At 25.5% G+C, this 20,813-nt stretch overlaps 1 protein-coding gene across 3 annotated transcripts; it reads right to left on the reverse strand.

Annotated features, from left to right (window-relative positions):
• Positions 1–385: 385 nt before the first annotated feature.
• LOC112751378 (lupeol synthase) lies at positions 386–15,418 on the reverse strand. Of its 3 annotated transcripts, none has more exons than XM_072217252.1 (19): positions 15,141–15,334; positions 14,661–14,882; positions 11,728–11,910; positions 11,457–11,546; positions 11,148–11,345; positions 10,329–10,413; positions 9,783–9,949; positions 9,519–9,707; positions 9,006–9,119; positions 8,440–8,559; positions 8,190–8,312; positions 7,401–7,499; positions 7,243–7,299; positions 6,481–6,527; positions 6,245–6,388; positions 5,305–5,482; positions 5,075–5,155; positions 4,195–4,278; positions 386–532 (listed from the first exon to the last, which is right to left on the reverse strand). In XM_072217252.1, the coding sequence occupies exons 2-19, from the start codon at positions 14,853–14,855 to the stop codon at positions 521–523; spliced, it is 2,166 nt and encodes a 721-aa protein (XP_072073353.1). In that variant the 5' UTR covers positions 14,856–14,882; positions 15,141–15,334; the 3' UTR covers positions 386–520. The 3 variants fall into 3 exon arrangements, with proteins under 3 accessions (XP_072073353.1, XP_025656275.1, XP_025656274.1); XM_025800490.3 differs by lacking the exon at positions 386–532 and adding an exon at positions 3,824–4,089 and having other exon boundaries at positions 15,296–15,418; XM_025800489.2 differs by lacking the exon at positions 386–532 and adding an exon at positions 3,824–4,089.
• Positions 15,419–20,813: the final 5,395 nt, after the last annotated feature.

The following is a 20,813-nucleotide window of genomic DNA, read 5'->3' on the forward strand; positions in this document are numbered from 1 at the left end:
TCTACTTTTTTTTTAATTTTTTTCACTATGAATAATCAATCTTTTAATTTAGCTTAGAATTTAATCAATCTCTATTACGTCCATCCAAATAAAAATCCAACATCAGTCTTGGTTACACCTGTTCTAACAGAAAATAATTATCATTTATGGAATAGTTATTATGGCCTGTTTGCGCCTTCTTCTGGCAGTTTCATCTGCACCTTCTTCCGAAAATTTCGTCTGCATTCTCTTTCAGCAGTCATGTCTGCATTCTCTTTCAGCAGTTCAATCTGCATCTGTTTTAGCAGTTTCATCTGCACTCTTATTGCGCCATACACACGCATTTTTTGAAGATCGCTGCTCAACCACAGCATCCTGCTCAACCACAGCATCTCCTTTTATATTTTTGCCACCGGCAGCTCAAGCTCCGCCGCACGCATCTTCCTCCGCGTCACCACGTCAGACGCGTTTTCCTCAACAATTTCATCGGAACTTATCCAAACTGTGGATTATTGACATCTTCTTGCGGTGGCGTATTAAATTACTCTTTTACCTTAGCGCATGACAACAATAAAGAAGTCTCGTGACCCACAAATTCAGTCCAACAGAATACATAAATTCAATTACAATTTTAGTCTTTATTATCTTATCTTTAGTTGTTCTTATCTTATTTTTATTTGCTTTTATCTTTTTTAGGTCAATGCTCTATATATATTGGGAAGTTCTTTGGTGGCCAAGAATGACCAAATTTTGACTGACCTGTGTAAAAAAGACGAGTGGCAACAGTAATAATTATGAATAATTTTATTAGGTGGGTGAGTGTTGTATGTACTGCAGGGTACATCTGTAATTACATTTTCAAAAAAGTCCTCCATGTATATAGGCTTTATATGTAATTGGATAAAAACAAATATCAAACAATTGCTATTTTTTTTTTAAATTAATCTAATATAAGATGTTATCTAATTCTTCTCAACAAAATATTTTCTCAAATAATTATTAAAGTTTTTTTTCAAAAAAATTATTATTTAATTAGACAAAATGTATTTCAAAAATAAAAATTCCACTAAAATGATGAGAGTAATTTTAATGGTTACTTACATAATTACTATTTACTATTAATTTAAAAATATTAGCTAAGTATTTGTATTATATATTTTAAATTATGAAATAGATAAATATGAAATATGATGCGTAAATAATTTTTTATTAAATATATCACATGTTGTTATGAAATTGTTCTATAATTATTCATGTTATTTTATTAAACTATGCTACTATTTTTATTAGAGAAATGTTAAGGAATTTGATCATTAAAATTTATTTTTTAGCTATCATTTAATCATAGACTCAATTTCTTTAGTCTAGTTTCTTTAGTTTAGTAATCTAACAATATACTTTATATCATATTTTTAAACATTGATAGCTAAATAATGACAAAAAATAATAAATTTTGATAATTATTTAGTATTCCTCTTCTTATTATTTTATTCTAAAAATTGAAAAAAACCAAAAGTAGAATTAAAATTTTAAACAAAATAAAGAAAATTAAACCTTTTTTATTTTTCGATAAAATAAAATAATTGACGTAGATGAAGCAATAAAATTTATTAGTTTAATGAATAATTTATTTTTTTTATTATTTTTTTTTTGGAGTTAGTTCAAGGTCCACAAAAACAAACCTGATTCAAAGAATGGCTAAGTTTTTACTGGTCTATGAATTATATAAGAGTATAAATTTATAAAATGTCTAAATTTTATAAGAAAATATTATTACTTTGAATAAAAATAACTATTAAATAATATTGTTTATATTATCATAGTTATTATTATTTTTGTTTTTTTTTTTTACCAAATATAGGAGACTCGAATCCGCAACCTCTTAATTGAGTATAGAGAGACTATGCCATTTGAGCTATTACTCATTGGCATTATTATTTTTGTTCTTGGTATTATTGATATTATTATTGTTATTATTAAAAGAGACATTTTTGGATATTATTAATCTTTAGTTCTTTTGGCTATTTTTTAGTCTATAAATATTAAATTATCTTTAATAGATAAATTTCATTAATTTATGTGTTTAAACTCTGGAAAATTTGGATGCAAGTGAAAACGATTCATGTGTGCAAAATTTTGGTAAATATAGGTGCAAACTATAATTTGTACTTATATTCAAAAAAATTTTATACACAATAAACATATAGTTTGCACCTATATTTATCAAAGTTTTGCACCCATGAATCATTACCATTTGCATTTAAATTTTTCTGAGTTTAAACACATAAATTAATAAAATTTATCTATTAAAGATAATTTAGTATTTATATTGACCAAAAGATGGCCAAAAAAACTAAAGATTAATAATCTCCAAAAATTTCTCTTTTAATAATAACAACAATAATATCAATAATACCAAGAACAAAAATAATAATAACTATAGTAATATCGACAATACTGTTTAATAGTTATTTTTATTCAAAATAATAATATTTTCTTATAAAATTTAGACACTTTGTAAATTTATACTCTCATATTATTCATAGATCACCAGTCAAAATTTAACAATTCTTTGAGTCAGGTTTGTTTTTGTGCACTTTGAACAAAGTCCAAAAAAAATAAATTATTTATTAAACTAATAAATTTTATTGCTTCATCTACTTCAACAATTTTATTTTGTCAAAAAAATAAAAAGGTTTAATTTCTTTTATTTTGTTTAAAATTTTAATTCTACTTTTGGTGATTATTTAGCCATCAATGTTTAAAAATATGAGATAAAGTATGTTGTTGGATTACTAGATTAAAAAAATTGACTAAAAAATTGAGTCTATGATTAAATGATAGCTAAAAGAATAAATTTTAATGATCTTTTAGCATTTCTCTAATAAGAATAATAGCATCGTTTAATAAAATAACGTGAATAATTGTAAAACAATTTCATAACAACATGTGGTATATTTAATAAAAAACTGTTTACACATATTTCATATTTATCTATTTCGTAATTTAAAATATATAATACAAATTCTTAGCTAATATTTTCTAATTAATAGAAAATAGTAATTATGTACGTAATCATTAAAACTACTCTCATCACTTTAATGGAATTTTTATTTTTAAAATACATTTTGTCTAATTAAATAATAATTTTTTTTAAAAAAATAATTTTAATAATTTAAAAAAATATTTTGTTAAGAAGAATTAGATAACACCTTATATTAGATTAATTTTAAAAAAAAAACAATTGTTTCATGTTTGTTTTTGTCCAATTACATATAAAGTCCATATACATGAAAATTTTTTTTAAAATGTAATTACAGATGGACCCTGCAGTACATACAGCACTCACCTACCTAATAGAATCATTCATAATTATTATTGTTGCTACTTGTCCTTTTTTTACAGGTCAGTCAAAATTTAGTCATTCTTAGCCACTATATTCTTAGCCACCAAAAAATTTTCCATATATATTTAGTTTTATCTTCACAATTCACTTCAATTCAATCAATCAAAAAATACAAAGCATAATATTCTTCCTCTCTTCTTTTCTTATTCTTTCACAGTTTTATCAATATCTAAGGAATGAACTAGTTGCATGCTCTTCATGCACTTCTTTAGCTTAATATTCACAACAGGATTCTGTCCTTAAATCTGGATCACTTTGATATATATTTTAAACTAAATACGAATGATTTAAAGTGTGGAAGACCGAAATGCCAAGAAAGTACAGTAGCATAGGTGAAACGCTTCCTAAGTTATATGTATACATGCGTTGCATATGTTGTAGACAATCAATTACATAAAAGATAGCTACTAAATTAATAATTTGTATAAAATATATATATTAAAATCAAATTAAATAATATATATTTATATATAAATAGTTAATTTGGTAATTGATTCTTAGTATGTATACAGTATTTTTTAAAAATAAAATTAAAATCCGTGAGTCATGTGTGACATATATATCATCATAATCTTGTAGTAGTTTTCTTAGTTTCAGGCATATAAAACTCGGCGGCGATACTCTCCCAAAGCCCATATGGGAAATGTGTTTCTATATAATGAGTAGTTTAGGGTACAGTTCCTCATAAACACTCCCGTTATTCCCTGCATAGTTTAATTGTTTTGTTCATTCATAACTATACATACATAAAGATAAGTTTGATGAGAGAATTATGATTAATAATAAGTTAAAACTTATATATATGTTACCTGCTGTGGGAAGTCTCCATCTTCCATTTGTGAATTGATTAGTGTCTTTATTCCACGATGTATAGGTGTTGGATCAATCTTAGCCTTGTTTGATCACCAAAACATTAATTATATAATTAGCACAATAACTTTATTTTTGTTTTGTTAAAAATATAATTATTTCTATGATTTTTTCAGTCAATTTAAATTAAAAAAAAATCATAATATAGTATTAAATAACAACTTTTATAACCGAAAGATTTAGAATTTAATTCTTGTTAAATTCTAAAAAAAATTTTGGCATAAAAAAATTAAGAAAAAGTCTATACAAAAATTTAGATAAATTTAAAAAAAAATTCTTATTTAAAAGAATATGCTAGAAATATGACTATTTATGTACTTTCTTCTATTCTATTAAGATGTTAGATATTATTATTATTATTATTATTATTATTATTATTATATATACTTCATTGTTGTTAATTGTTGTGCTATACGTTAATTCTTCCTTGTATATTCCATGTAGTTATTAACAATAAAGCCTCTTGAACTTAACATATATATATATATATACCGTAATAAGGAACACCTTTTATATATGATAGAGTCACGTGTTGAAAGTTGAAACTTGAAAGTGTCATAGCATAATGTTATTAGTAAGATTAAAATGAAACACTTTTAGAATAAAATTTTTTATTATAAGAATAATTTGAGAATAATATACCATAAAAAGTGACATTAACTAGGAAATGTGAATGAAACACAATTTTAAAATAAAATTTTTCATTATGAGTATTTCGTGAATAATAGAATAGTGACATTATCAATTAAGAAATAATAATATTCATTTTTTTATGTACAATTTTCACTGGTTTCAAAACATTTCGATTTGTTTACTAACCTGGCCTGCACCAATAAGAGACAACAAAGCCCATGAAGTTTGAACTAAATTTGCTTCATTGCCTTCTACATTAGTATACACCTAATTAACAAGGAAATTAAAACACATGTGAACCTTATGCGAGTAGTAAGTACTAAGTAGTAATTATTACAATTCTTGTTTACCTTCCTATATTATATGGTGCATTATTCAAGTAAAATGAATAATACAATGTAGTTATAATAAGGTACCTTGTTTTGGCTTGATAAATAACTTTCACTCCAACCACCATTGGGAAGCTGCTTTGACAACAAAAATTGACATGCTTTGCGCAATGAAGCACTGTTTTGATAGTTCTTTCCACATGCTCTCAATCCCTTTACAGCAAACCAAGTTCCATAGGTATAGCAAATACCCCAACAACCATACCTGTATAAGTGTTTTGTCCATAGTGGTGAATTATGAACTTTGTCTCTTTTTATTTTTTTTCTTAGGTATAATTAATATATAATGAATCTTGACCTCTTCTATTGAACCAAATAAAGGTTAAGACAAGTTAAATAAACAACTAACTTTAGCATTAATATATCACAAGATAGATACTCTTTATTTCAAAATTTATTACTTTAGAAATTCGGTATCACTACAACAAAAATAATTTAGTGACAAATTTTCGGTATATATTTTATTTAATTTATATTTTATATCAATTATATATTTATTGTTATTATTATATATTATAATGAGAATTATATATTTTTATGCTAATAAAAAGGTCTTTATCAGCAACGCTAGAATTGTTACGGAAATTTTTTAGCAACAAAACATAAAACGATTAATATTTAATTACTAACAGTAAATATATTAGCAACTATTTTTATTATCGCTAAAAACAAAATAAATGACCGCTAAAAATGATTTTTCTAGTAGTGTATATCCATAATCCAATATATTATTTATATTTAAGTGTATCAAATTATTATTAATTACTATTAATATATTCCATTAAAGTTTAAAAATAACGGTTATTTTAGAAATGGGAGGATTACTATAATTATAATTAATTATACAAATTATGAGTAATTTAATCTATCTTATATTATAACCAACAATTCAGATAGATATTAATTTAAATCCTAAATGTATAATATTCAAGTGTAAAATAATAAATGAGAAAAAAATGTACAATACCATGAGCCATCAGGATTTTGTGTGTTTTTAATGTAGCGGATTGCTTGGGCAATAGAATGATCAACTTCTTTTCTTCTATGGTTTGGATATAGCTTTCTAAACAGAGCTAGGGCTTCCATTGCTGATCCTGTGCATTCTACGTACCTATTTTACTCAACATGAACCCCAATAAGTAGGAACAATAAGATAACATGCCAAAAATAACAAAATGTTTATGGGTATAATAATTATCTTACTCCCTCTCGATGAGAGTTTCTTCAAAAAATTCTGTTGGATTGAATTTCTGCAATACACATAAATTCTCACTCAATTGAAATAATATATTTATGACAGTTTTAAACTGCAGCAAAATAGATCTAAAGTGTTTGATAGACTGCCGACAAATAAATTTATGATAATTTTTAAGAATGTTAATATAACTGTTGCTATAGCAAAGATCGAGTCATTTGTTTTTGCGATAGTTTATAAGTACCATATCTTATTCTAAAATTTGTTATTTTATTACGGTGGTTTCAAACTATCAAACCGTCACTATTTAAAAATATAGGATATTTTTTTGTATTGGTTTGTAATAGTTGCAATTACTTAATTTTGTTTGTGATATTTAATGTAATAATTGTATAATAAACCAAAAACATGTTCGTCCTACATATTTTATATGCAAATATTTTTATAACTATACTAGGTGTATATTAATTAAAATCAACCATTAATATAAAATACATGTTAAAATATAAATATTAACACATATATTTATTATACACAAATATATTAGTAGTTAATTTTAATCTACACATAATATTTTTATATTTTTATATTAATCTTATCTTTAACATAAAATATGTTATCTATATGTATTCTATATATTGAATACTAAATTAACATATAATTCTACTCTTAAATAGAATCCAACAATAGATTCAAAAATATAAAATAAAAAAGTAAACGAAAACTCGATGTCACATATTATAAATTCTTATATTCTAAGTTCTTATTACCTCTAACCAACGGTAGGCTTTAGAAGGTTCCCAAGCGGGAAAACCGCCATTAGTACTCTGAATAATACAAGAAGATATCAAGCATGCATCTAGTACTTAAATGCTCAAATTTACAAATAGAAATAATTTGGTAGATAGAATTTAATTGGAAACCATACCTGTAGAGAAAGAATGACATTAACAGCATCATAAAATCTCTCTGGTTCCATTTTTTCTCCAACTAGATCAGTTGACATCTCTGATAATAGGAGTGAAGCCTATAGATAATTTTAGTAGTAAATAATGTCAAAGTTCAGGAGATGTAATATGTAATAATTGAAAAGTTAATTATTATAATCCTCCAACTAATAACAATTTGTGGTTGTTATGATGCAACATTTTGGCAAATCCAAAAATATTTTAGGGCAAAGTTTAAGGTTAAGAGTTTATATTAATCTGGAATGGGTTTTACTTGAGTTGGATGAAACCTTAATCAAAGCCATATAATTCTTTGAAAATTTGATTTTTTTTTAATCAAATTATTAGTTAGTATTTATTTAATTATTATACTTTTATAGTGAATTAACTTTTTAACATTACATGCATGATCTTATTATTGTATTAAATTAATTTAACATATACATCTTGTGAAATGTTTATTGAATTTTGTCTTTAATCTAAAGAAAGCCAACTATTTCACTAAACAAAAATATTTGGGAGACAATAACGAACGATTCAAATAAGCTAAAAAAAACTGTCTTATTTTATATTTATTAATTACTTTTAAAATAAATACATAATATTAGATATAATAAATATGTAATTTTAGATGTTATAGACATAAAATTATAAATATTATATGTTAAATAAGATAATTTTAAATTATTGTGTTCTTAAATTACTCTTCACTAAATTAGAAATAACTTGATAAATTTATTAATTAATTTACTGGAAGAATTTGTATGAACCTGTAATCCTTCAGCTGTACAATCAGAGACTTGCCAACCTTGGTCATGCATTGAGAATGTCCATGAACCTTTTGAGATGTGTCTATACATTCCCATGAAGTCACCACAAGGGTTTTCACTAACCTTCAATTTCAAATCAATGTCTCTTTTAATAGTAATTATTGTTTCAAAAATCATATAGTATAGATATGTATAATGAAGAAACACTAATAATTAATTAATTAATTAATTAATAGTTATTAATTGGTACCTGTGAAGCCTTGACAAAATCGTGAGCTTTTTTAAGTGTAGGTCCATACTCTTCACTTAGATTACAAGCAAGTATTGCTTGTATAGCAAATGCTGCATCCCACATTTGACTACCAAAACTCTATATCAAAATTAATTAAGGTGACAATTAATAATACTTATAAGGATAATAAATTTCATATTTGAACTAGTATACTTTGTTGTTTAATTAATTCAACAGATAAAATATTGAAACAATGCAAAATGTTTTCTTTTTATCAAATATATATATACTACCACAAATGTGGTCTATAAACTATCAAAAATGCTATTTGTATATTAAAATTAGTCACTAGTGTATTTATGTATAAATACATGTGTGATTTAATTTATTTTCAATGCATATTTATATTTTAACATGTCTTTTATACTAATGGCTGACTTTGATGACTGATTTTATTGTATACGTAACATAGTCAATAAACTATATATAGCAATACTTAACCGATAATATGCATTAAAATTAAATATAATCTACATTTCTTATAATAATTAAACATTTAAACTAATTCATTCAATTTCACTAACCTGAATTTTCAAGCCATCTTCGGCAAGCCAAAAATAATCTGGAATTCGAGCTAAATGAAGATAATAGGCCTCTGAATTAGGATCTTCAACCCAACGCGCAATCAAACACAAAACCTTCAATTTTCATCAATTGTGGTTTTTAAATAAAATGTCAAGCTAAGCTATAGGTAAATACATTAACAATCTAACAATGGTGATATATATCAATTCAAGATATTAATATTAGTATTTATAATTTAATTTAAGAAAAAGTATAGGGTACCAACATATTATCTGCCAACTTATTACCAACAATAATTAATTATTATATTTTAAACACATATATAAAAAGACACATCCAGAAAATAGATTTATAAAGACACTTCTATTAAATATAACCATAAAAAAGATATTTTTATTAAACACAGCCACAAAGACACTTCCATTAAACACAATTATAAATAAGAGTTAGCAGAATTTGGCAAAAATGCTATTGGTAACGTAGCGGGATTGTTAATTTAAACATGTGTATACCTTTTCTACACTTCCAATGCAAAGGTATTTACTGTTTTCATCTTCATATCGTACATGATTAATTGCAATTTCTAATGCCTTTTCTCTAAGCTTAGAAAAAGGCCAACAATTTAGCAAAGGCTCTCCCACATGATGGAGAAAATCCCATAAAAAATCTTGGATCCAAGGATGTGGATAGTATAGATCCTCCTGAAATTGAATTGCATGCAATTAATGTGTATTTTTTAATCTAGTTAAATGTGTCACTAAATAATTTATCCAAACCTTTGCAACATTTTTTCGAGCTTTATTCCAATTGATTTGTTCGTAAGGTTCATTGTACATTTCAACTCTCAGAGATTTGATTAAGCCGGTAATAGTTCCCACAAATCTCTTTCCGAATAAATATGACATCGGCATATAAACCAACCGACAATAGCACAACATATTTCCTGCCATATAAGTGCAAAGAAAAAAACACAAAAACCAAATATTTATTATAAAGAGGAATAAATAGCTATTATGAAAGATTTAGATGCGAATAAAATGGACCATGAAAAAAAAAATAAAACTAACGTTGTATTTACGAAAAATAAATCTTTTAGATAAAAATAATCAATGGTCAAATTTTTGTTAATTCTATTAAAAAACAATCAAGACATTTTTAATAAAGTAAAATAATTAATTTGTCCCAAAATCAAGACATTTTTCTAATTTTATTAAAAAAAAATTTAAATAAATTTGTCTTGTAATAAGTTTATATTTATGTTTATAAATAATTGCCAAAATAGAGCTTAAAGAATTTGAAAGGATGAATGAATTGACAAAAACCTGGATGAAAAGGAACAAATTTGGGTAGAAGCCAAAACTCTGGTGCTAGTGGATTGCACCCCGACCATTCATAAACCCCAAGCACCTGCTTCACCAAGTACTATATGTTAATAACTACGTAGATCAGAGTATCCTCTCTATGTGTTATCTATTATCTATGTTTTACATTAATCATCTTTTATTTGGTGAAAATTACAACTTCTTTTTAATTTATATATATAAATTTTTATGTATATTGTCGTACTCATACTTTTTCTTTCAATTTTTGCATTTCGTATTATTTATTCCAAAAAAATTAAATTATAGAAAAGAATCATATAAATAATTATATATTTAATATATTCTTTCAAATAATAGGTTGTTTTAAACTAAATAAAATTGAATTTTAAATTTTTTATCATAAAAATTTTAATATCAATTTTATGATGAAATTATTTATCTCAAAAACTTAAATTGGTAGAATAATATGAATTATCATATTACTTATATATTTAACACGCGAATCATTTTAATATGATACGATGATTACGACGACTATAATATTTTAAAAAATATTATTAAAATTAAATTAATATTTTTTATTGTTAATAAAAAATACTGATTAAAAAAAGTGTTACTAAAATATAAATAAAAAGTGCGCCTTTAATTTTAACAACACTTACACACTTATTATAGCCACCATAACATAGTCATACTAGAATCTATCATCTAACACCATATATTCTTATCCATGCAACATATAGGTTATAATAATAATAATAATAATAATAATAATAATAATAATAATAATAATAATAATAATAATAATAATGTGTTTACCGTGACCCAAAACTTTCCCCACGAAGGAATAGCCAGCAAACTACCATGGTCAAGGATCCATTTTCTGGCTCTAGCCATTGCCATATCTTCACCATCTTCGGGTCCTTCTCCAAGTATTCTCAAAGCAATGTAACTCAATGATGATCCAAACATTGTGCTGTGACCTTCTATATGGAACCCCCAACCACCGTCTTTGTTCTGTTTAATGACAAAATGTTAACCATAATTATTGTCAAGTTCAAGCATATTTAATTACACAAATGATGACTTATTCATGGCAGTTTAATTAGTAATAATAGATATACTCACCTGATGATTATATAAATACCGAATGATTTCTTTTTTATGCTCTGGTCCTAAAACATAATCAAGGGATCCTGTAATATAGAGTGCCATTACCTGTTCATCAGGTGATGATGATATCAATAGGTAAATTAAATCAAACCCAAAAAAGAGAGTAATGTATATATTTAATAAAATTTAAATTAATTTTAATATTACATTTTTTATAGTTAAAAACAATGGTGGATTACATTTACTATGATTTTTTAATGTAATCATATTTATAGAATATTAATACCAAAGGTTGTAGGAAAAATAAAGGGCCAGCGGACTCAGCAGGCCAGTGGCCATCATGGGCTTGAATGGATGAAAAGAAAGTGAGAGCCCTTTTCATTGTTGTAATCAATGCTTCTTCTGTTACATTTTCCTTCTCTTTCACTTTCACTGCTTCTCCCATTGCTCTACACTCCTCCTTTCTTAGCTGCCACATCAATTTTGAAAATAATTGGAATAAAAACGGTTTAGTAACAAAAAAATATTAACTAAAAATAGACAGAATTTATTTTATTTAATATTTATTAATTATTATAATAATTAATAAATATTAAATAAAGTAAGTTTTGGTGAATTTTTTTTGTTTTCTTAGTATTATCGAATAAAAATGTTGACAAACGAGAATAATAAACAACAAAGAGTTTTGCTAGGGAACCAATTAGGGTTAAGTCAATTTCTGCTAATTCTCTAATAAATTAGATCTCAAAATCCGTCTTAATAAAAGTAAGTTGATATATATAGATGTTTCTTTTGTTAAGTATTATAATGTTTTTTTTTTATACTAAATAAATATTTTTTAATGTATTTTTCGAATTTTTTATATTACAGATGTGAAAAAAAAGTTTTTATAATTTTTAATTAGGTTTACCTAATTAATTTCTAATTATTTAAATTTTAAATTTAAAAATTTTAAAATTAATTATTAATAATTATAATTAATTGAGTTGTTTAATTCTTCACTGAATACACACTTGATTACTTATACTTTTCCAACAACAAAACAACCAACTTTGCTTTCCAATTTATTGACCCCTTCCTTATAGAGCATCAACTAACATTGGTTCTGAACTTCTGATATTCAATTACCATTCACCAATCACCACGTACATCATTATTAATTTATTATTACATTCCCATCTATCATATACTAATTACTAACATTGGAGGATTTATCAATAGATATTATGTTGGGACATTGATAGGTATTTAATTGCTTTCTAAAAATGGCTTCATTAATAACTAGCATCCATCAAGCCGCTTTTTATTGATTATGTATAAAGATTTTAATTTCAATATTATTAACATTAAAGTGTAGAAAAAATTAGCTAGGGGAAAAAAGAACTTGAAAAAATATTGTTTGAAAAAGAAAAAGAAAAAGAAAGTGCAAATGCTTGTTTTATGAAGGTTGGTTTGGGAGGAAAAAAATTAAGTGTTTTTCTTTTTATAAATATCCATATTTATATATTAGAGATGATACTTTTAAATTTAGTATTTTTATCAATTTAAAAATTTGAGTAAACACTTAAATTAGTCTCTGAAAATTTTTTAATCGGATATTTTAGTTCATAATAAAGTTATATTACTTTTAAAGTTTTTAAGATGGATTGGTCTCTCTATAAAGAGAATTAATTTATATTATGATGATATTTATTAGAGATTTAATTAATTGCCTTATAATAAAATTTAGGGGTTAGAAACTTATTTATCAAATAGATATATTAAATATTTTATTATAAATAATAGAGAAACAAAACTGTTTGACAAAAGTAATACTTAAAAACTTTTAAGGTAATAAGAATTTATTGGGAATCAAAATATCTAATTTAAAATTTATTAAGGACCAATTTAAATATATATTCTAAAAGTTTTATATTCCTTTTATATTATTATTTTATATAAATAAACAGTTTTAAAAAGTTATAATAAGAAATATGAGTATAACATTAAATTTTTGGTGTTTATCTTGAATATGCATCATACTTTTCTTTTATTATAAACCAAAATTTAAACTCAAAACTTATTATTTAATTCTATAACTAACAATAACAAAAAAGAAAGTAAATAAGATAGTATGTGGAAAAGGCATAAGTGATATATTCGGAAGGATTATCTTTTGTAAATAATTTTTTAGGTTAATTATAATTTTGGTTTTTAAAGTATAGGCTGAAAATTTTTTTCGTCCCAAACTTTTTTTTACATACAAAATCGTCTCTAAATTTTAATTTGGTTTTAAAATTGTCCTTAACTTAGGAATCAAAATCGTACGGAGATAGCGGCGAAACCGGAGATAAAGGTGAATCGTAGACATCTTATTCTTCTTCTTCCCTTTCCCCCTTGGGAAGAGCAAAAACACTCTCTTTCTTTTTTTTTTTTGTATCTATTTTATAATTTTTTGTTATAGGTAATTTGGTCCAAAATTTTAATATTTAGGTCAAAATGATGATTTTAAAATTTGATTTTAAACCTTAAGAACGATTTTGTATGCAAAAAAAAAAAAAATTAGAGACGAAAAATTTTTTTTTGGCCTATACCTTAGAGATGAAAATCTTACTTAATCCTAATTTTTTAATATGAATTTTTTAAATATATAACTATAAATTATTTTAAAGTTTAGTTTGTATGTACTATATATATTAAACTCTATATATTAATATTCAATCAAATAGAAAAAATAAAAGTTAACTTTCCATACTTAATATCTTAAAAAATAAAACATTTTTATCTATATAATAACAGGACATATCAACTTAAAAAGACTTTTATACTTAGAACACAGAATATTATCCTACTAACTAAATTTTATACTTGTAATACACGAAAACTAAATTCTCAATTCAAATTAAGAAAGAAAAAGTTAATTAATACAATTATGAAAGACTTTTATACTTAGAACACAGAATATTATCCTACTAACTAAATGTTATACTTGTAATGCACGAAAACTAAATTCTCAATTCAAATTAAGAAAGAAAAAGTTAATTAATACAATTATGCAAAGACATACTAAGACTAAAGTATGGAAAAATTTTCAAGTGTACCTGAAACATCGGTGTTTCAGTGCCAAGTTGATTTTAATTAATATATATTATATATATTTTTTATAATTAAAATTAACGGTTAAAATAACTAGAACATTGTCAGGTACACTAAAAATTCTTCCTAAAGTAATGTATGTACCTGCATCCTCATTAAGAGGTCAGAGCTTTGTTTGATGGAAAATCTATTTTTAGTAAACTCTTGGCGCAGCCTTTCAACCTCAGCATGTTCTTGTGGTGTTCCTGCATTTGGATCAAACTCCCAATGTTGTCTTCCTATGAAATTGTTTCCTGAAACCAAGTTCTTTCCTCCTTCTGCTATCTTCAACTTCCACATCCTCAACTATATATTATATTTATTTTCCTAAGTACAAAGATGGGTTCATCATAGTGAGAAAACATTATTATTCATGTATATACACACATATAAAAGTATAATAAGAAGCGTTAAAATATTCTAAAAATACTAGTGTTTTTTTAGTTATTTTAGTCATTAATTTCGGTTGTAAAATGTATACAAAGTTAAAAATTGAAATTAATAATTAAAACTACCGAAATATCAGTAATTTAAAATACTTAAAAATGTTCTAATATCATAAAAGAGAGAATGATAGATGTTTACTTGAATTTGAATGAAAGTATTATTAGTAGCCCAAAGAAGATTAAAATTGGATAGATGAGAAATTGTGCTATAGCTAGCTAGCTATAGATGGAGATAAGCTTAGAACTTTAGGAAAGAAATATATAAAAATGAAGATTTTGGATACATGCACACACCGCTTGGCTGAAAAGGGATTGGAGTGTGGTGAGGTGTGTGGAGTGTTTTGGTAAAACAGTCCTTTTATTCCCAAGCATGGAGGGAGAAGTTTCTTATATTAATTTTGTAACTAAGTACACCTTTAGCGATGGATGAAATTCACACAATAAAATTTTCTTATCATACCATTATTGATAATTAGTAGGGGTGTCAAAAATTTTCAGAAGTCGGGGATCTTCGCGGGAACCGCCCCGAATGGGTCCTAATAGTGGAAAATTTTTTTCGTGGGAATGGAGATGGAGAGCGAAATTCCCCCGACAAGCGCGGGGATTCGAGTGGGAATTCCCGCCTCATCCCTGATAATTCTCCGAATTTTTGAACTTACTTAATAATTCTTACTTTATTTTTATTATAGGGATTTTTTTAGTAATTTCACTCATTAAAAAATTCTAACCCTATTGTTCAAGATTTTATTTTATGGACTATGATTTGCTATGTTATATTTCTGAATTTATAATCTTGGATAAGATATGTTTGTGTGTTTGTAATAATATTTTATAGTTTATTTTTTAATTTTTTTGATATTTTTTTATTATAATTTTCATATGAATGTTAAATATAGAAAGATGGAAAATAGGATCCCGCAAAAATTATTCTCCGTTTCCCGCGAAAATGGGAAATGGAAAATGAGAATGCGGGAAACGGAGATGGAGACAATTATTCTCCCATGACAGAGAATGGGACATAAACAAAAATTAATTCTAGGAGCGAAGACGAAAAGCAGAAAAACATTCCTTGCCCCCACCCCGTCCCACTGGCATCCCTAATAATTAGTGGGAGGTTGAATTTATTAGGTGAAGTCACTTTCATCTATGTATATACCAAACTCTTAGCTTTATTTCTTTTGATGAAATTTGTCTGGAATCTTTTGGATCCGACGAGGAACATTATAAAGTATATAGTACATTGCCTGCTCTCTCTGTTTTTTCATGAAATTATCTTTCTCAACTTAGAGAATTTTTTTTGTACTAAATTTTGTAAAAATTGAACATTAGTAAAATTATATTTAAAAAATTTATATTTATGTACCTTTCAAATTAGAAAGTATAATATATGATTTCGAATTGACAAAATAATTTATGATCTACGGTATATGCAATTCTAATCTAAAGATAGATTTTATAAAAATTTACCCTGAACAAAAAAATTGACTAATTTATGGTAAATGTTAAGATTAAAGTTAGAATTGAAGGTGATAGACATAGTGATACAATAAAAAATAAAGTTAAAAATAACTGACTAATTTATACCATAAAAATTTTAACGATAAGAATAAAATAAAATTAAATTAAATTAAATGTTAACGGTAATTTAAAAAAAATTAAAAATATTAAAGATAAAAAATATATTTTATTCAAAAATTATTTCTACTAATAATATTATTTGAAATATTGATAAAAATAATATTTTAATCAATTAATATCTCTTTTCGAAAATAAAAATATTTTTTATAATTTCTTTTTTTTCCCGCTAATTATAAGGACAAGTATTTAAACATATTCGGACCCATTGTATATATCCATGTGAAAAAAAATTGAAGAGGAAGCACCTACTCCAGCCCAAAAAAGAAAGGAAAAATACCGACACGTTTCTTTGGTATACGGTTAGCCATTCAATGCAAAGTTGATAGAGTGCTGCAGAAGCAAACACATGTTATTAATTTTAAAGGTGCAGTATTGTTTTTTGGATTGGGTTTAATTTTAAAAATAAAATAAGATAAGATATTGAAATAAAATATAAAAGATTTATTTTTATTTTTTTATTTAAAAAATTAAAAAAATATATAATAATAAAAAATATAATTATAAAAAAATAATAAAAATAATAAAAAATAAATTATATTTTTTATTAATGTTTTTATGTTTTTTTATTAAAATTGATATAAAATATACTAATTCAGTGTTTTCAGGTACAATGTTTCTATCTATATTTTATCTGGCACTATAATTTTGTGTCTTTGTGTTTCTGTCTTAATGTCTCGTGACTTTAAACAAACGTAATCATAGACAAATCAATTCAACACAATAAAATTGGTGGATGACAAATAAAATTTATTATTTTTAGTTAGGATAGTATTAGAGAATCAACTATTTTTAGTTATAGTAGTCAAAACGAGTCTTGATCCGCAAGTAAACTTGAAAGGCTCGTAAAAACGGATGACTTGAGGGGCACGGATTCCATGTGCCGTGTGTGTTTGGCGTTTCGGTGTGCATAGCACTTAATTTTAGCATACCGGTGCGCCAAAGGACGAGAGTCGTTGGATCTTTCTTGTTTTTTTATACGACGGTATAGATTACTTGTTACTTCTCTCTTTTGATTGGTTACTGACTGCTTTTGTGTCAGAGGATTGTTTTGCAAAATTTAATTTTTTGCTGGTTTTTTTGTTAGATCCGAAAACTAATGGGGTTATGTAGAAAAAATTTATGAATCCTTAAATTGAAAGTGATTACGGTTAATGATTGTGTATTTTGTTAACTAAGACTCTTTCTTCTTAATTACCAAATTGGAACAAAAATGCACACTCTCTCACCGCCGTATTCCAACGCACTCAGCTACCTCCACCAAGGGAGTGAGCCCACATTTCGGGTCGTTCCAACCCGAATAACGGTTAAATGCGGTTACGGGTTCGAATCATCAAGCTTCTCGCAGGGAGTCGGGTCGACCCGAACGGACTGGCAGAGCGCATGCGCCATCCTATCTAGCAAGGTCAACTCTCAGAACGAGGACTCAAACCCCGCAGCTGCCGGAGAGAACATAGCCGCCGTGAAGGCCACAAATCCGCCGTAACAGACCTGAACCTAGTCCACATCAGCGGCAAAAAAACGCTTCCTCCAAAGCCGCTCACGATCTCCGACCTATCGCCAGCACTGATGCACGGCTCGCAGCTGCGCGTGGCATACCAGGGAGTCCCCGGTGCGTACTCCGAGGCTGCCGCTGGCAAAGCCTACCCTAACGGAGAAGCCATACCTTGTGATTAGTTCGAGGTTGCTTTCCAAGCCGTTGAGCTCTGGATCGCCGATCGCGCCGTTCTACCCGTCGAAAACTCTCTCGGCGGCTGTGTATTGCGTGTTGAAAATACATTATTATTATACGAAATTGCGGAAAAGACCCAACAAAAACATGCATTTTTATTTTGGCCTTCTCTAGCTGACCGGTGTGCCAAACATAAAAATGGCGTTTCGGTGTGCATAGTCCTCCTGTGTACTGAATTTGTGCCCTGAGTTGAGACAGTAAAATTATAACTCGTATAAAAACAGGTCAATTTAGCTCAACTCACATAACTTGTGAGTTAAATAAATTCAAGTCTAGTGCATATTTGTTGGTGTTAGCTTGTCAAACTCATTTTTTTGTAAGGATATATAAAGTCTCTTTTAGTGTAAAAAATTATTTTCTTGTTAACAAGCTTTTTATACTTTAGATAATTTATTATAAAAATATATGAATGTATGATAAATTTTTTTTGACTTATTTGGATATCAAACAAAAAATATTGCAAAAATTGTGAAATATTCTTTTTACAAATGAGTCGATTCGATTCACTTATTAACTCAAACGAATCAAATTTGGGTTGGTAATTCCTAGACTCATTTAAAATGGGAGCCAAAAAAATTTTCTAATACAAATTCAGTCGTGCACCTACTTGACACTTTTATTTTCAGTCAACATTAATAAACTTTTTAAAAATTATTTTATTTATTTTAAATTTTAGACTCTATCAAATAAATATTTAATCTTAAACCTTAAACTATAACTCTTAAATCTTAAATCCTTCAAAAAATAAGAAATTTTAAAATTAAATAAAAAAAAAAGTAGGTAACGCTTGACTAACTAAAACATTATTTCCAATACTTTCTCTACTTAACTAACTTTAAATCCTAAATACTAAAAATTGTGATGTTGCGAATGCAATAGGATCTAAATCCTATAATGCTCTTATGAGAGAATTTATTTCTCTTAAAACTTTAACACATTGTTTGGATATACAATAAAAAATGAGAGAAAAAAAATAAAAAATAATAAAAAATAAATAAATTTATTTGTGTATTATTTAGTTGATGAAAAATAGATAAAAAAATAAAATAAAAATTTCTTTTAGTTAAATAAAAAAATAAGAAAAAAATATAATCGAATAAAATTATATTAATATCCTTATCTATATTATATATAAATTATAATTTATTAATATATTTAAATCATTTTTTTTTCAAGAGAAAACAGTCGTCCAAATTAGTTTTCAAGATTTTAATATATTATCTTTATTAACAAAAAATATTTTATCAAAATGGAAGAACAAAAAAAAATGTGTTTTGAGATTTGAAAGAGAGTGAATTTAAAAATTTTGCTTTTTCTATTAAATAAAGGATAAAATTATAATTTTAGCATTGTTTTTTACTTTTTTTTGGTGACTATAATTCTTTTTGATGACTTATAATTTTAGCATTGTTTACACCTTTTTCATTAATTTTCATCTCATACTTGAGGAGAAGATATTTGAATAGGCTCCAAACCTTTTTGTCTCTCTTTATTTTCTCTCTTAAATCAAATAATAACAAATTTAATTTTTTATGTATTTTTTTCCATATTCTTTTAAACCAAACAATATGTAAACAGGAAAGTTCAACATAAAACTAATCCAAAAGACGGTGGTATCGATTTTGTTGTTCAACAATTGCTGTTCTTAGAGCTTTTTCTCCCAATTTTGTTTCTTATCAATTACCCAAAAAATGTTATATTGAAGAATAGGCAGAATTGTTAAGAGCTTTGAATCTGTCAGGGCTTCAAGCAATCACATTGGATAGTGAAATGTTTTATTACTTAGCTTGATGAGTGATAAATAATAAAAAAATATAAAGAATTAATACTTTTATTAAAATTTGGTCAGCACTTAACTAATAAATTAAAAAAAGTGAGTAATTTTATATTATTATATATAATCTCATATCATTAAAAATATTAATATTAATTGATTAATGATTACAAATCACAAAACTTACTAACCCTCTATAGCACTTCTCAAATAACGAGTTTCATGAGAATGACATAGAAAATAAAATAAAGGAATCAATTTTGTCCTTTAAGAAGTTATTGGGCATGAAAGGATAATTTTAATACTGAATTTAATCTAAAAAAAATTAATTTCCATCCCAAGTTATAAGGGACTAAAATAATATTTAATTTAATAAAATATTAGTTTAAAATATTGAATAATATTAATAAAAAATATTAATCACTATATTTATCCTAAAAGAGAATAACACTAAAACATCCGTCACAAAATTTACATTAGCTGAAATGTAATTATATCCTCGATTTATTCTTCTCTAAATCTTAATTTTTCTTCCTTTCTTAATTAATTACTACTATACTACTACTAGTATTTCTCTTCCCGTAATTTGTTAAAAATAGTATAATCGACTTTTTTTATTTAAATAAAATAAATTAATTATTTACTCAATTAAATCGATTTACAAAATTTTA

This window comes from Arachis hypogaea, chromosome 15 (assembly GCF_003086295.3).
Source record: "Arachis hypogaea cultivar Tifrunner chromosome 15, arahy.Tifrunner.gnm2.J5K5, whole genome shotgun sequence".
NCBI classification, from domain to species: Eukaryota; Viridiplantae; Streptophyta; class Magnoliopsida; order Fabales; family Fabaceae; genus Arachis; species Arachis hypogaea.

Excerpts from the sequence above, each read along its gene's own strand:
- LOC112751378 (XM_025800490.3), bottom strand. The coding sequence starts at position 14,855 with ATGTGGAAGTTGAAGATAGCAGAAGGAGGAAAGAACTTGGTTTCAGGA. Across the intron at positions 11,547-11,727 it reads TATTTTTCCTACAACCTTTG|GTAATGGCACTCTATATTAC; the intron begins GTATTAATATTC and ends CCTGATGAACAG. Across the intron at positions 4,279-5,074 it reads CTCTTATTGGTGCAGGCCAG|GCTAAGATTGATCCAACACC; the intron begins GTTAGTAAACAA and ends TGATCAAACAAG.